Source organism: Neoarius graeffei, chromosome 5, assembly GCF_027579695.1.
Source record: "Neoarius graeffei isolate fNeoGra1 chromosome 5, fNeoGra1.pri, whole genome shotgun sequence".
NCBI classification, from domain to species: Eukaryota; Metazoa; Chordata; class Actinopteri; order Siluriformes; family Ariidae; genus Neoarius; species Neoarius graeffei.
This window is the reverse complement of record NC_083573.1, coordinates 39256632-39270298: the sequence shown is the minus strand read 5'-3', so window position 1 is coordinate 39270298 and position 13667 is coordinate 39256632. Positions and strand designations below refer to the sequence as shown.

General features: G+C 38.7%; 1 protein-coding gene across 2 annotated transcripts in view; it reads left to right on the top strand.

Annotated features, from left to right (window-relative positions):
• The window catches only part of cacng7b (calcium channel, voltage-dependent, gamma subunit 7b), a 64894-nt gene that overhangs the window by 893 nt on the left and 50334 nt on the right, over positions 1-13667 (top strand). For both annotated transcript variants that reach the window (XM_060920506.1, XM_060920505.1), the window contains exons 2-3: positions 7763-7849; positions 7933-8073. In XM_060920506.1, the coding sequence (XP_060776489.1) occupies positions 7763-7849; positions 7933-8073 (228 nt within the window). The remainder of the gene's footprint in view (positions 1-7762; positions 7850-7932; positions 8074-13667) is intronic.

Here is a 13667-nt window from a genome sequence, read left to right as displayed (position 1 = left end):
ACTGCAGGCTGGCCAGTTCAGTACCCGGACCCTTCTTCTGCACAGCCATGATGCTGTAATTGATGCAGTATGTGGTTTGGCATTGTCATGTTGGAAAATGCAAGGTCTTTCCTGAAAGAGACGTCGTCTGGATGGGAGCATATGTTGCTCTAGAACCTGGATATACCTTTCAGCATTGATGGTGTCTTTCCAGATGTGTAAGCTGCCCATGCCACATGCTCTATTGCAACCCCATACCATCAGAGATGCAGGCTTCTGAACTGAGCGCCGATAACAACTTGGGTCGTCCTTCTCCTCTTTAGTCCGAATGACACGGCGTCCCTGATTTCCATAAAGAACTTCAAATTTTGATGCGTCTGACCACAGAACAGTTTTCCACTTTGCCACAGTCCATTTTAAATGAGCCTTGGCCCAGAGAAGATGTCTGCGCTTCTGGATCATGTTTAGATACGGCTTCTTCTTTGAACTATGGAGTTTTAGCTGGCAACGGCGGATGACACGGTGAATTGTGTTCACAGATAATGTTCTCTGGAAATATTCCTGAGCCCATTTTGTGAGTTCCAATACAGAAGCATGCCTGTATGTGATGCAGTGCCGTCTAAGGGCCCGAAGATCACGGGCACCCAGTATGGTTTTCCGGCCTTGACCCTTACGCACAGAGATTCTTCCAGATTCTCTGAATCTTTTGATGATATTATGCACTGTAGATGATGATATGTTCAAACTCTTTGCAATTTTACAGTGTCGAACTCCTTTCTGATATTGCTCCACTATTTCTCGGCGCAGAATTAGGGGGATTGGTGATCCTCTTCCCATCTTTACTTCTGAGAGCCACTGCCACTCCAAGATGGTCTTTTTATACCCAGTCATGTTAATGACCTATTGCCAATTGACCTAATGAGTTGCAATTTGGTCCTCCAGCTGTTCCTTTTTTGTACCTTTAACTTTTCCAGCCTCTTATTGCCCCTGTCCCAACTTTTTTGAGATGTGTTGCTGTCATGAAATTTCAAATGAGGCAATATTTGACATGAAATTTCAAAATGTCTCACTTTCGACATTTGATATGTTGTCTATGTTCTATTGTGAATACAATATCAGTTTTTGAGATTTGTAAATTATTGCATTCCGTTTTTATTTACAATTTGTACTTTGTCCCAACTTTTTTGGAATCGGGGTTGTAGCATGAGCAGCAGTTTGAAAAGAAATGGAGGGTGTTTTGTCACACATGCATCATTTATGCCAACATAATGGCAATTAAGAGTAGAAAACTGTATGAATGTAAATTAAAAGTGTATTTTTGTTCATAAGGTGCTGTATGTATGAATCAAAAACTTTTCACAGTCTATAATTAAAGTTTGTTGCCAAAGGTGAAAGTGTTTGTGAATATAAAACCATCTTTGCCATTATAATATTAAGTCAACCTTTGAAGAAACTTAATTTTGATCATTTTTGACATAAAGTATACAATTGAGAAATCTCATTATTAAAACCTAAAAATGCAATTACCAACCTGACATACTCAAGTACACCATCTCCTTGACACAGTGGAGACACACCAATTAATAATGTTAATGCAGTTCCAGCAAAGAATACTTCCTTGATCTTTTTGGTTTAAGGTGGTAAACATAAATCAAATCTAGTTTTCTGGCTTAAGATGGTAATCTAAGAGTGTTTGATTGTATGTAGATAAGGATCATACTCTGTAACAGTGGCCAGTCCAACAGGTTTACCGGCATATCTGAGAGAAATAAAATAGCACCAGAGCAAAATACATACCACAAGCTGGCCTAGTGGTTAGCATGTCCACCTTTCAACTGGGAGATCGCCAGTTCTACTTGCGGTTAGGTCATACCACAGACCATCATAAAAATGGTATCTACTGCCATCTGGCAAGGCACGCTGCAAAACAGATGTGAGTGGGGAGTCAAACTCTTGCAGTTACCAGAGGACCAGCCCCCCACTATAACCCAAGCTGTATAATAGGCGAGAGACCGATGGCTTTTGCTGGGTTTCACGTAATGTCACATCCGCCTCATTAGTTATTCAAAACTTTAGCTGGTGGTCTACCAAAGTTCAGTTGACAAAGCGTTTGTATGGAGAAGGTGCATTGCTCGCATGAGAAATACCTTACGCTTGTTTTGTTTAAGGTTGTTCGAATCAATCAAACCGGGAAACTGAAAAGTTTCTTCAGGGTTCTCCATGAACTAATAAAAAAGGGTGAACAAACACAGGATTTCACAAAAAGACATAGAGAAACCTCTCATTTTAAACCTCTCATTGAAATCGAAGGGAGCCGAGTCGAAGCATGCTCGAGTTTGCAATGATCACTTCGTGAAAGGTTTGTATATCCCTATCAACTACAGTGGATATAAAAAGTGTACACACCCCGTTAAAATGATAGGTTTTTCTGATGTAAAAAAAGGAGACCACAATAAATAATTTCAGAACTTTTCCCACCTTTAATGTGGCCTATAACCTGTACAATTCAATTGGAAAACAAACAAATCTGTTAGGGGAGGAAAACATAAAAAAGTACAATAAGCTGGTTGCATAAGTGTGCATAGCCTTAAACTAATACTTTGCTGAAGCACCTTTTGATTTAATTACGGCATTCAGTCTTTTTGGGTTCACACCTACCATCAATTAAAATGGCTCTGATTAACCCCAAATAAAGTTCAGACATTTACTCAGTTGCATCCTCCAGCAAAAGCCAGGGTTCACAGAGAGCTTACAAAGCATCAGAGGGATCTCATTGTTGAAAGGTATCAGTCAGGAGAAGGATACAAAAACATTTCCACGGCATTAGATGCCAGCCAGAGCCCAGACCTAAATCCACATGGAGCACAGTGAAGACAATCATCAAGAAGAGGAGAAAATGTGGGATAACAGTGACATTACCGAGAACTGGACGTCCCTCCAAAATTAATGAAAAGACAAGATGAAAACTGGTCAGGGAGGCTGCCGAGAGGCCTACAGCAACACTGAAGGAGCTGCAGGAATTTCTGGCAAATTCTGGTTGTGTACTACGTGTACTACATGTGACAACAATCTCCCGTATTCTTCATATGTCTGGACTATGAGGTAGGGTCAAAGAAAAATATCCCGGCCCAGCTAAATTTTGGGAAAAAAAAAATGCATCAACTCTCCCAAAAGCATGTGGGAAAATGTGTTATGGTCTGATGAAACCAAGGTTGAACTTTTTGGCCACAATTCCAAAAGGCATGTTTGGCACAAAAACAACACTGCGCATCACCAAAAGAACATCATACCCACGGTGAAGCATGGTGGTGGCAGCATCATGTTTTGGGGTTGTTTTTCTTCAGCTGGAACAGGGGCTTTAGTCAAGGTGGAGGGAATTATGAACAGTTCTAAATACCAGTCAATTTTGGCCCAAAACCTTCAGATGTCTGTTAGAAAGCTGAAGATGAAGAGGAATTTCATCTTTCAGCATGACAATGACCCCAAAAAAGTTTTGGAATGGCCCAGCCAGAGCCCAGACCTAAATCCAATTGAAAATCTGTGGGGTGACCTGAAGAGGGCTGTGCACAAGAGATGCCCTCGCAATCTGTCAGATTTGGAGCGCTTTTGCAAGGAAGAGTGGGCAAATATTGCCAAGTCTAGATGTGGCAGGCTGATAGACTCCGACCCAGAAAGACTGAATGCTGTAATTAAATCAAAAGGTGCTTCAACAAAGTATTAGTTTAAGGCTGTGCACACTTATACAACCAGCTTATTGTACATTTTTTATTTTTTATGCTTTTTCCCCGAACACATTTGTTTGTTTTTCAATTGAATTGTACAGGTTATAGGTCACATTAAAGGTGGGAAAAGTTTTTAAATTATTTATCGTGGTCTCCCTTTTTTACATCAGAAAAAGTTATCATTTTAACGGTGTGTGTACACTTTTTATATCCACTGTATGTTGTTAGTGTTTCCCAAGTACTTTTCTTGCTGTGTTGTTATTTTATGGTACTTTTTTTTTTAGTCACGAAGCGCTAAAGCAGTGGGCGGCACGGTGGTGTAGTGGTTAGCACGGTCGCCTCACAGCAAGAAGGTTCCGGGTTCGAACCCAGCGGCTGGCAAGGGCCTTTCTGTGTGGAGTTTGCATATTCTCCCCGTGTCTGCATGGGTTTCCTCCAGGTGTTCTGGTTTCCCCCACAATCCAAAGACATGAAGTTAGGTTGATGTGGGGCAGCCTTGGACTGAGGTGCCCTTGAGCAAGGTACCTGCTCCCTGGGCGCTCTAGTGTGGCTGCCCACTGCTCTGAGTGTGTGCGTGTGTTCACTGCTTCAGATGGGTTAAATGCAGAGGATGAATTTCATTGTGCTTGAAGTGTGCATGTGACGAATAAAGGTTTCTTCTTCTTCTAAAGTCCCCAGCTATTTCTTTGTTTACTCCTCACTTGATGGCTGTCAGACTGAAAACAATGCATATTTCGCTTACTTAATCTTTCAGCAAGTGCACGCGATCAAAACAACCACGAATAATAAAGTCTATATGCATGAAGATCGCGACAAAATTCTTACCCAGCCATACAGTTACAATGCACGGTGATCACTTCTTCATCTTGTTTAACTAAGATCCAGGTCTTCAAAGGGGTTTCTGATGATCTTTGTGAATGATTTACCTGAGAGATAAGAGCCAACACTAGTGAGAATCAAGCGAACTGTTGTTTGTTTACACTTCAACTTGCAGCGCTTCGTTGTAAAGATGCGAATGAAAAGCTTTAAAAAAACATACACGGGTAAAAACAATACAGGATTCATTCGGCAGCACCTTTACCCTTTTCCCAGCCACATACAAAAAAGTTATAAGCCTCCATACTCTTCCACGCTTTCATCCAGGGGCGCAGATAGGATTTTTGAACTGGGGGGGACTGAGCTGTCAGCAAATGATTCCATTTTGTGTGTAATATATGTGTGTGTGTGTGTGTGTGTGTATATATATATATATATATATATATATATATATATATATATATATATATATACACACACTACCGTTCAAAAGTTTGGGGTCACTTTGAAATGTCCTTGTTTTTGAAAGAAAAGCACTGTTCTTTTCAATGAAGATCACTTTAAACTAATCAGAAGTCCACTCTATACATTGCTAATGTGGTAAATGACTATTCTAGCTGCAAATGTCTGGTTTTTGGTGCAATATTTCCATAGGTGTATAGAGGCCCATTTCCAGAACTCTCACTCCAGTGTTCTAATGGTACAATGTGTTTGCTCATTGCCTCAGAAGGCTAATGGAGGATTAGAAAACCCTTGTACAATCATGTTAGCACAGCTGAAAACAGTTGAGCTCTTTAGAGAAGCTATAAAACTGACCTTCCTTTGAGCAGATTGAGTTTCTGGAGCATCACATTTGTGGGGTCGATTAAATGCTCAAAATGGCCAGAAAAATGTCTTGACTATATTTTCTATTCACTTTACAACTTATGGTGGTAAATAAAAGTGTGACTTTTCATGGAAAACACAGAATTGTCTGGGTGACCCCAAACTTTTGAACGGTAGTGTGTATACATGTTATTTCACCTCCCTCACTGCCATCACCAGGAACTACCTGCAGGCCAGGACAATGATAACATTTTAACATAGCCGATGGAAATCCAAAGTTTACACATTATCATCACGCACAGAAACTGCAAAACTAGTTTTAAAACCGCTAAGTTCCAACTGTTAACCATAGCGAGAGGCTGGGCTACGTGTATGTGTGTAAAGTGTAAACCAGTGCATCCTGGCTTTCTAACTATGCCTGTGTGTTGCATGAGCGGCAGTCAGTCAACAACTCTTCGCAAAGTTTCCTTATGAAACAATATGCTCGCTGAAATTATGGCAGGGAACGCCAGATTAAACATTAAAACTGCCTTCTGAGCACTGTATCTACAGGCTACCACCGAAAGAAGGAGGCTACCAGAAAGGCATCTCTACTCCGTACGATTTTACTTTCACTACGACATTACTTTGAACAGACTATCAAAAAATTGCAAGGTGATATGATAAAGTAAGGCACAGTTTACTTACAGTCGTTGTTTTTTGAAAAAACGATGCAATCGTTTTTTGCCTTTTGGCACCCTTCATCATGCCGTGTTGGGGTCCTGAACTAGGAGGAGCTGTCCCCGATATACCTGTCAAATTTGTTGTGGGTAACCAAAGCAACCAAGCTCGAGCTCGCAACCTGTGCAGTCTGCGCAGTTGCAACTATGTATGTATTTCGAGGACCACAATGGAAATAAGTATTTTTACTTTTTGTGCTATCCTCCTCAATATTTATATTTGTTCACATGTTATGTATATGTTTCTATTGCGAAATAAATCAATAAAAAAAAAATGTACTGCTGTGCACCTCTGGTAATTAGTCTTTTGATTTTTCTGTGAGGTTTGCCTTATGCAAAGAAAGACAGCATAGACGTTTTTTCCTCCCTATAAGTGGGGGGGGACCGAACGAGGTGAATTTAAATCTGGGTGGGACGAATCCCCCCCGTCCCCCCCTCTATCTGCGCCCGTGCTTTCATCTGTTTTGCGGTGTAGAAAGACGTCTGTAACACCAGATAGTTCGAGATGTCAGGGAACTCGACTGAAGGGTAGTTTTTGAGATCAGATCACAAATCCTTCTTTCCCAGACTCTATTCCATTGCACATATAATCAGAGGATTGCTATCTAAAGTGAGCAGTGGCTTCTAGACGAGCATACTCTGATAAGTTATCGCTAGTTGTTTGCACTACGGCAGCCGTTTAGACCACCAACTATTTCACTTCCGGTAAAACCACTAAGAAAAGTCACGTGACTGAAACCCATCAATAGACGCGGAGATTGGCGCTGCCCAATGTGCCTTAAGGGCCTGATTAGTACTGGGACGGGAGATTGTCTGGGAAGACCATGGCATGGTGCAGGAAGGACTTTAGACATTTTAGAGCAAAATACTTCACAATAACCACAATTCTACCATTTCTTTTAACCCAAAGTCAATCCACCTGATCTAAAAATTACAAAGCATGACAGGATGGCAGTTGGGCTGAAGAGTCAGACCTGGCCTGATAAGCACACCATCCCACTAACAAGGCTTTACATAAGATAGAAGAAGGTGGGGAAAGAACAGAAAGAAAAAATAAACAACAATTGATTGCACAAAACCACATAGGCTAGGTTTAAACCCCTAAAACAGTGAGTGGCATGACTTTGTAAACAGTGTGAAACAGGGTGATTTGAACACATCAGTCACAGACTCAAGAAGAATGTGCCATAGCTCACACCATTAAGCCGAAGTCTATGAAAAAAACATTCACTAATGAGCACTTCCATTTACTTTAGATGGCTGTTCACATCCGCATATCTTCCCTCATCTCACCTGTTTCTAATGAGCTGCTAACAAATCTAGGGAGACTTACACCACCCAATTATCTACTCTTCATCCACCCCCTACTGGGGAAATCCATTCCTTTCACTAATGAGTGGTATGGTGGAATAACTGGTAGAATCAGTCCTCCGTAAATGTATTACTTTATGTCCATTAGATTGCTTTTCAGTGACTTTCAAACAGAAACGCACTGAGTTCATTACGGCAAACAAGCAAAACACATTCACACTAAATCTTGTTTGTTAATCAGGATTATACATATATATAATTATGCTTGGCAGGTTTGCTGTGTTCTATATGTGAAATGCTCCAATACTTTCCATGTTTCACGTCCTCTGACCTTCTCTTTGTCTCTGTCTCTTCATCCACTTATCCCATGGTGCTCTGTCTCCCTCTCAGGTTCAGAGAAAGGAAAATGCGTGGCCTCTGAGTATTTCACTGAGCCAGAGATAGAGATCACAACAGAAAACACGGCAAATATTCTCAGTGAGTACTTCGAGTTATTTGCAGATTGGGAGATTTCCTGTTCAAACTCAGACACACACTCACGTGTTTCGTCTCTTTCTCAGAAATGGTGCGGACAGCTACACCTTTCCCCATGGTGTCTTTGCTCTTTGTGTTCACTGCCTTCATCCTGAGCAACGTGGGCCATATTCGCCCGCAGCGCACCATCTTGGCATTTGTTTCCGGAATCTTCTTCATCCTGTCAGGTATTAATCACAGTTTCATTCATCTTTAACATTTCCTGTAATCTTAGCTAATTATATGACACTTGACACATAATCTGACTCCAGCTTTATTAATAAAATTCTTAAGGTTAAGGTATAAAACTACAAACTGTTATAGCCCCTGAAGTCAACTTATTTTTAGAAATAAGGTCTTACGATTAGCTGTAGGATCTGGCTAACAAAGAACATTTTTTAAGAGATTTCTGTCATTTTCTTCTGATTTGAGATGGGTGGGATGCTATTTGATATATGTGACATCAGTTCTACCAAAGTACCAGTAGCAGTAGGTATTTTAGATACATTTATTAGGCAGAATATTTGACAGTTATTCCATGAAATCGAGTCGTACACAAGCTGATAGCCGATGAGGCACGGAGTTTGTAGTATGATGAGATTGAGTGGAATAACTGTTTTATTCGATCCACATTCACTGGATTTTGAGAAACAGAGCATTGTTTTGTTTTTTTTTTGCAAATTCGATAAATACAAACTTTATACAAAACATCTGACAAAATAATGTCCACTTAGAATGTAAACAAACCGGTAAAATGACAGTAGCAATTTGTGAAAAATGCTATAATAATTTTTGCAAAATAGATACATTCTTACCATCAAATACAGTTATTCCATATTTTGCTGTTGTTGTCATTGTTTTGTATTTTGGGGGGGGTTGTTTGGGGGGGTTACCATTTTCCTCTTCTTTAGGGTTTTTTGGCATTTGGCAAACCAACTTAAAGTTGCATTACCGCCACCAACTGGGCTAGAGTATGGAACAGGAATTTTTGTTTGTTTGTTTGTTTGTTTGTTTGTTTTGGGGTTTTTTTGGGGGGAAGGAATATATTCTTTTAGCTATTTGTTATTTTAAATACTAGATAACAACGTGATATCTCTGACTTGATGTGCCCCGCCATTTTGTTTTTCTCTATTCACGGTATAGGAGCTGATATCCTAGTATTAGAGTAGCCATTCAGAGCATGCAATTGCTCATATTCAGTGACTGTGGATAGAATAATTTGTATTACAGTGGTGCTTGAAAGTTTGTGAACCCTTTAGAATTTTCTATATTTCTGCATAAATATGACCTAAAACATCATCAGATTTTCACGCAAGTCCTAAAAGTGGACAAAGAGAATCCAGTTAAACAAATGAGACAAAAATATTATACTTGGTCATTTATTTATTGAGGAAAATGATCCAATATTACATATCTGTGAGTGGCAAAAGTATGTGAACATTTTGCTTTCAGTATCTGGTGTGACCCCCTTGTGCAGCAATGACTGTAACTAAACATTTCTGGTAACTGTTGATCAGTCCTGCACACCGGCTTGGAGGAATTTTAGCCCATTCGTCGGTACAGAAAAGCTTCAACTCTGGGGTGTTGGCGGGTTTCCTCACATGAACTGCTCGCTTTAGGTCCTTCCACAAAATTTCCATTGTCTTAAGGTCAGGACTTTGACTTGGCCATTCCAAAACATTAACTATATTCTTCTTTAACCATTCTTTGGTAGAACGACTTGGGTGCTTAGGGTCATTGTCTTGCTGCATGACCCACCTTCTCTTGAGATTCAGTTCATGGACAGATGTCCTGATGTTTTCCTTTAGAATTTGCTGGTATAATTCAGAATTCATTGTCTAACAATGATGGCAAGCTGTCCTGGCCCAGATGCAGCAAAACAGGCCCAAACCATGATACTACCACCACCATGTTTCACAGATGGGATAAGGTTCTTATGCTGGAATGCAGTGCTTTCCTTTCTCCAAACATAATGCTTCTCATTTAAACCAAAAAGTTCTATTTTGGCCTCATTCATCCACAAAACATTTTTCCAATAGCCTTCTGGCTTGTCCACATGATCTTTAGCAAACTGCAGATGAGTAGCAATGTTCTTTTTGGAGAGCAGTGGCTTTCTCCTTGCAACCCTGCCATGCACACCATTGTTGTTCAGTGTTCTCCTGATGGTGGATTCATGAACATTAACATGAGCCAATGTGAGAGATGCCTTCAGTTGCTTAGAAGTTACCCTGGGGTCCTTTGTGACCTCACCAACTATTACATGCCTTACTCTTGGATGGATCTTTGTTGGTCAACCGCTCCTGGGGAGGGTAACAGTGGTCTTGAATTTCCTCCATTTGTACACAATCTGTCTGACTGTGGATTGGTGTCCCATTGATTGAAAATGATTGAAAACACCTGACTCTAATTTCCCCTTCAAATGAATTGCTAATCCTAGAGGTTCACATACTTTTGCCACTCACAGATATGTAATATTAGATCATTTTCCTCAATAAATAAATAACCAAGTATAATATTTTTGTCTCATTTGTTTAACTGGTTTCTCTTTATCTACTTTTAGGACTTGTGTGAAAATCTGATGATGTTTTAGGTCATATTTATGCAGAAATATAGAAAATTCTAAAGGGTTCACAAACTTTCAAGCACCACTGTATACTAGTTTTACATCACGTTTTAAAAACATTAATCTTTGTACAATAATCATGATCTGTAGAAAGGTAGGCAAACTGAATTTTTAGTCTAATTAACCTTTTAAAATATATATATATATATATATATATATATATATATATATATATATATATATATACACTCATTACTTACATGTGGGCGCACTGAAAAGCAACATTATAAAATGTAAAATGCAACAAATTTTATATGATCTTTCTAAGCTTCACTGGTAAAACTCACAACCCTAACATGTTAAGAAGCTAGTAGTAGGCAGTTAAAAGAGAGGGCACTAAAGCTCATTTTAATTTTATTAAATCAGGCATGCCCTGCGATGATCTGGCGACTTGTCCAGGGTGTACCCCGCCTCTTGCCCATAATCAGCTGGGATAGGCTCCAGCTTGCCCGCGACCCTGCAGACGATAAGCAGTTACGGATAATGGATGGATGGATGAATAAATTAGGCACAATATGTGCTATACTAAATGAGATGGAAGGGTGGGGGGTGGAAGGATTTGCACATAAACCACAATCATACCTGGTTATGCCACCTTCTGTGAGCAACATTTCCCTAGAAATATGTGCAAAATACAACATTACACAATGTTCATGACTCTTGTAAAACCAGAAGAATTGTGGAAGCTCCTCTCTGTCACTTTTGCTTGCTTTTCTCACACTAGCACTGTTCATTACTTGTTTATGTTGCTGAGACGACATCACTGTCAATCGGTTTGTGATCAACACACCCAATTAGTTCTGATAAGGCAGAAAATAGGAATTCTGTAGATTTTAGTTATAATTAAATTGTAGTTAGTGCAGTTCTTGTTACTTAGTATAATTGTTAGTATTCAGTGTTTTGGGAAAAGGCTCCGGATCCACCTTGACCAGAAAAAGGCAGTTACTTAATAAGATGAATGAATGAATAATTAAAGCAGCCTTGCAAAAACAGTCATCAACAGAAACAATTTTTTGATATGAAGTAAATGTGAAAGAAAAACTTAAGTAACTTAAGTAATTTTGTTACTTCCCACTCCTATTGGATCGGAGGATCCTATTATTAGTGGAGTTCCATGCACACAAAGCCTGCAGAGCAAAGCTCCATACTTCAGAGAATATGGTTACACAGCGACCTGATTTTTGATGGCTTTTGTGACCGTACAATATCTGTATGTACGTACACACAATGAACATGTACCACCACAGTGAACTCAATTGTAAGCTCAAGACAATGTACAGTATCTCATAAACACTTGACCACCAGACAACAAAATTTGTCTTTATTTGCATAAGATAGATGGGTTTTTATCCAACATTTATTTTTAATTTGCTTTTGAAAAATAACATGGGATTATTTACGAACATATTTTACAGAAAATATGGATGAAAAAATATTGCCGGTTTTTCATAGCAGGTGTACCTTGGCATTCTATTTTTTTTTTTTTACCTGAACGATTTCTTCTTCTGCACACTCGTGTAAACATAATTACTGTATAGTTCAATTGCAATTATGAGCATCTTTCCTTAGTTTTAGAAAATCTAAAACTACAGTGGATTGATACTGATTAGTTCTTCTGTCTGATAATATTGGATGGTAACTATATAGTAATGATGTGAAGTGAAAGTGCTGGTTCACTGCTGTCCACCAGCCACCCAGCAGAGTCACAATATTATAAATGTCGATGTTGTTTCTGGCGCATAGCATGTGGTGTCAAAGAAAGGAACAAATATGTATTTGTGACTGTGATGCATATCTTATTATTGGTCTCACTGTTACAAGACAATGCAGAGATTTAGTGATATAAAATACACAACACTACACAATTCAGTGGTTTGTATGCTATAATATTATTTTATTCAGGTTGATTTTTCCCCCTTGCAAATATTTTGCTCCTACACTCATCAGGAGCTCTGCTTTTAGGCACTGCCTCTCTCTCTCTCTCTCATATATATATATATATATATATATATATATATATATATATATATATATATATATATATATATATGTGTGTGTGTGTGTGTGTGTATGTATATATATATTTTATCCACATTCACTGGATATGAGCAATCACGTGCTCTGATTGGCTACTCTACTACTAGGATATCAGCTCATATACTGTGAGTAGAGAAAAACAAAATTGCGGAGCACATCAAATCAGATATATCACTTTGTTATCAAGTATTTAAAAGAAACAGAAATAGCTAAAGGAATATAATCCCCCCCCCCATCTCCTGTACCATACTCCAGCCCAGCCAGTGGCAGTAATGCACCTTTAAGTTGGTTTGCCACATGCCAAAAAAAACCCTGAAGAAGAAGAAAATGGTGGTGTGTGTTGCTGAGCCAACCGAGAAAAAATAAAAACTCTACTTGAAAACAAAACCCCCAAAAATACCAAAAAAAAAAAACAAAATATAGAATGAAAGTATTTGATGGGAAGAACTTATCTTTTTTATTTTTCAAGAATTATTATTATTATAGCATTTTTTACAAATTGCTACTGTCATTTCGCTAGTTTGTTTACATTCTAAGCGGAAATGATTTTGTCAGACATTTTGTATGATGTTTGTATTTATCAAATTTGCAAAAAATAAAATTTAAAATGCTCTGTTTCTCAAAATCCAGTGAATGTGGGTAAAATAAAACAATTATTCCACTCAATCTCATCATACAGTACATGGCTTAAAGCCAACTCGGTGTTATGCGCCTCATCAGCTATCAGCTCATGTACGACTTGATTTCGTGGAATAACGGTGTTTATATATATATATATATATATATATATATATATATATATATATATATATATGAGAGAGAGAGATGTAATATGGTTATCACAAAAAAGTATCGTTTTTATAAAGTTGTGTAAAATTAAGGATGCTTGTGCAACTATCTTGGATATTGCCATGCATCTTATTAGATTAAACCAACACTGAGGTACCTAGCAAACTAGGTATCATTTTGAAATGGGTCACATCAGTCTTGGGCAATCAGATTACAACTGGGCTGTGATGCATGTAATATATCTACTAGACTAGAAGCTACAGTGGATATAGAAGAAGAACATCAACAACTTTATTCATCATACGCTTGTGAAATTCCTCTCTGCATTTAACC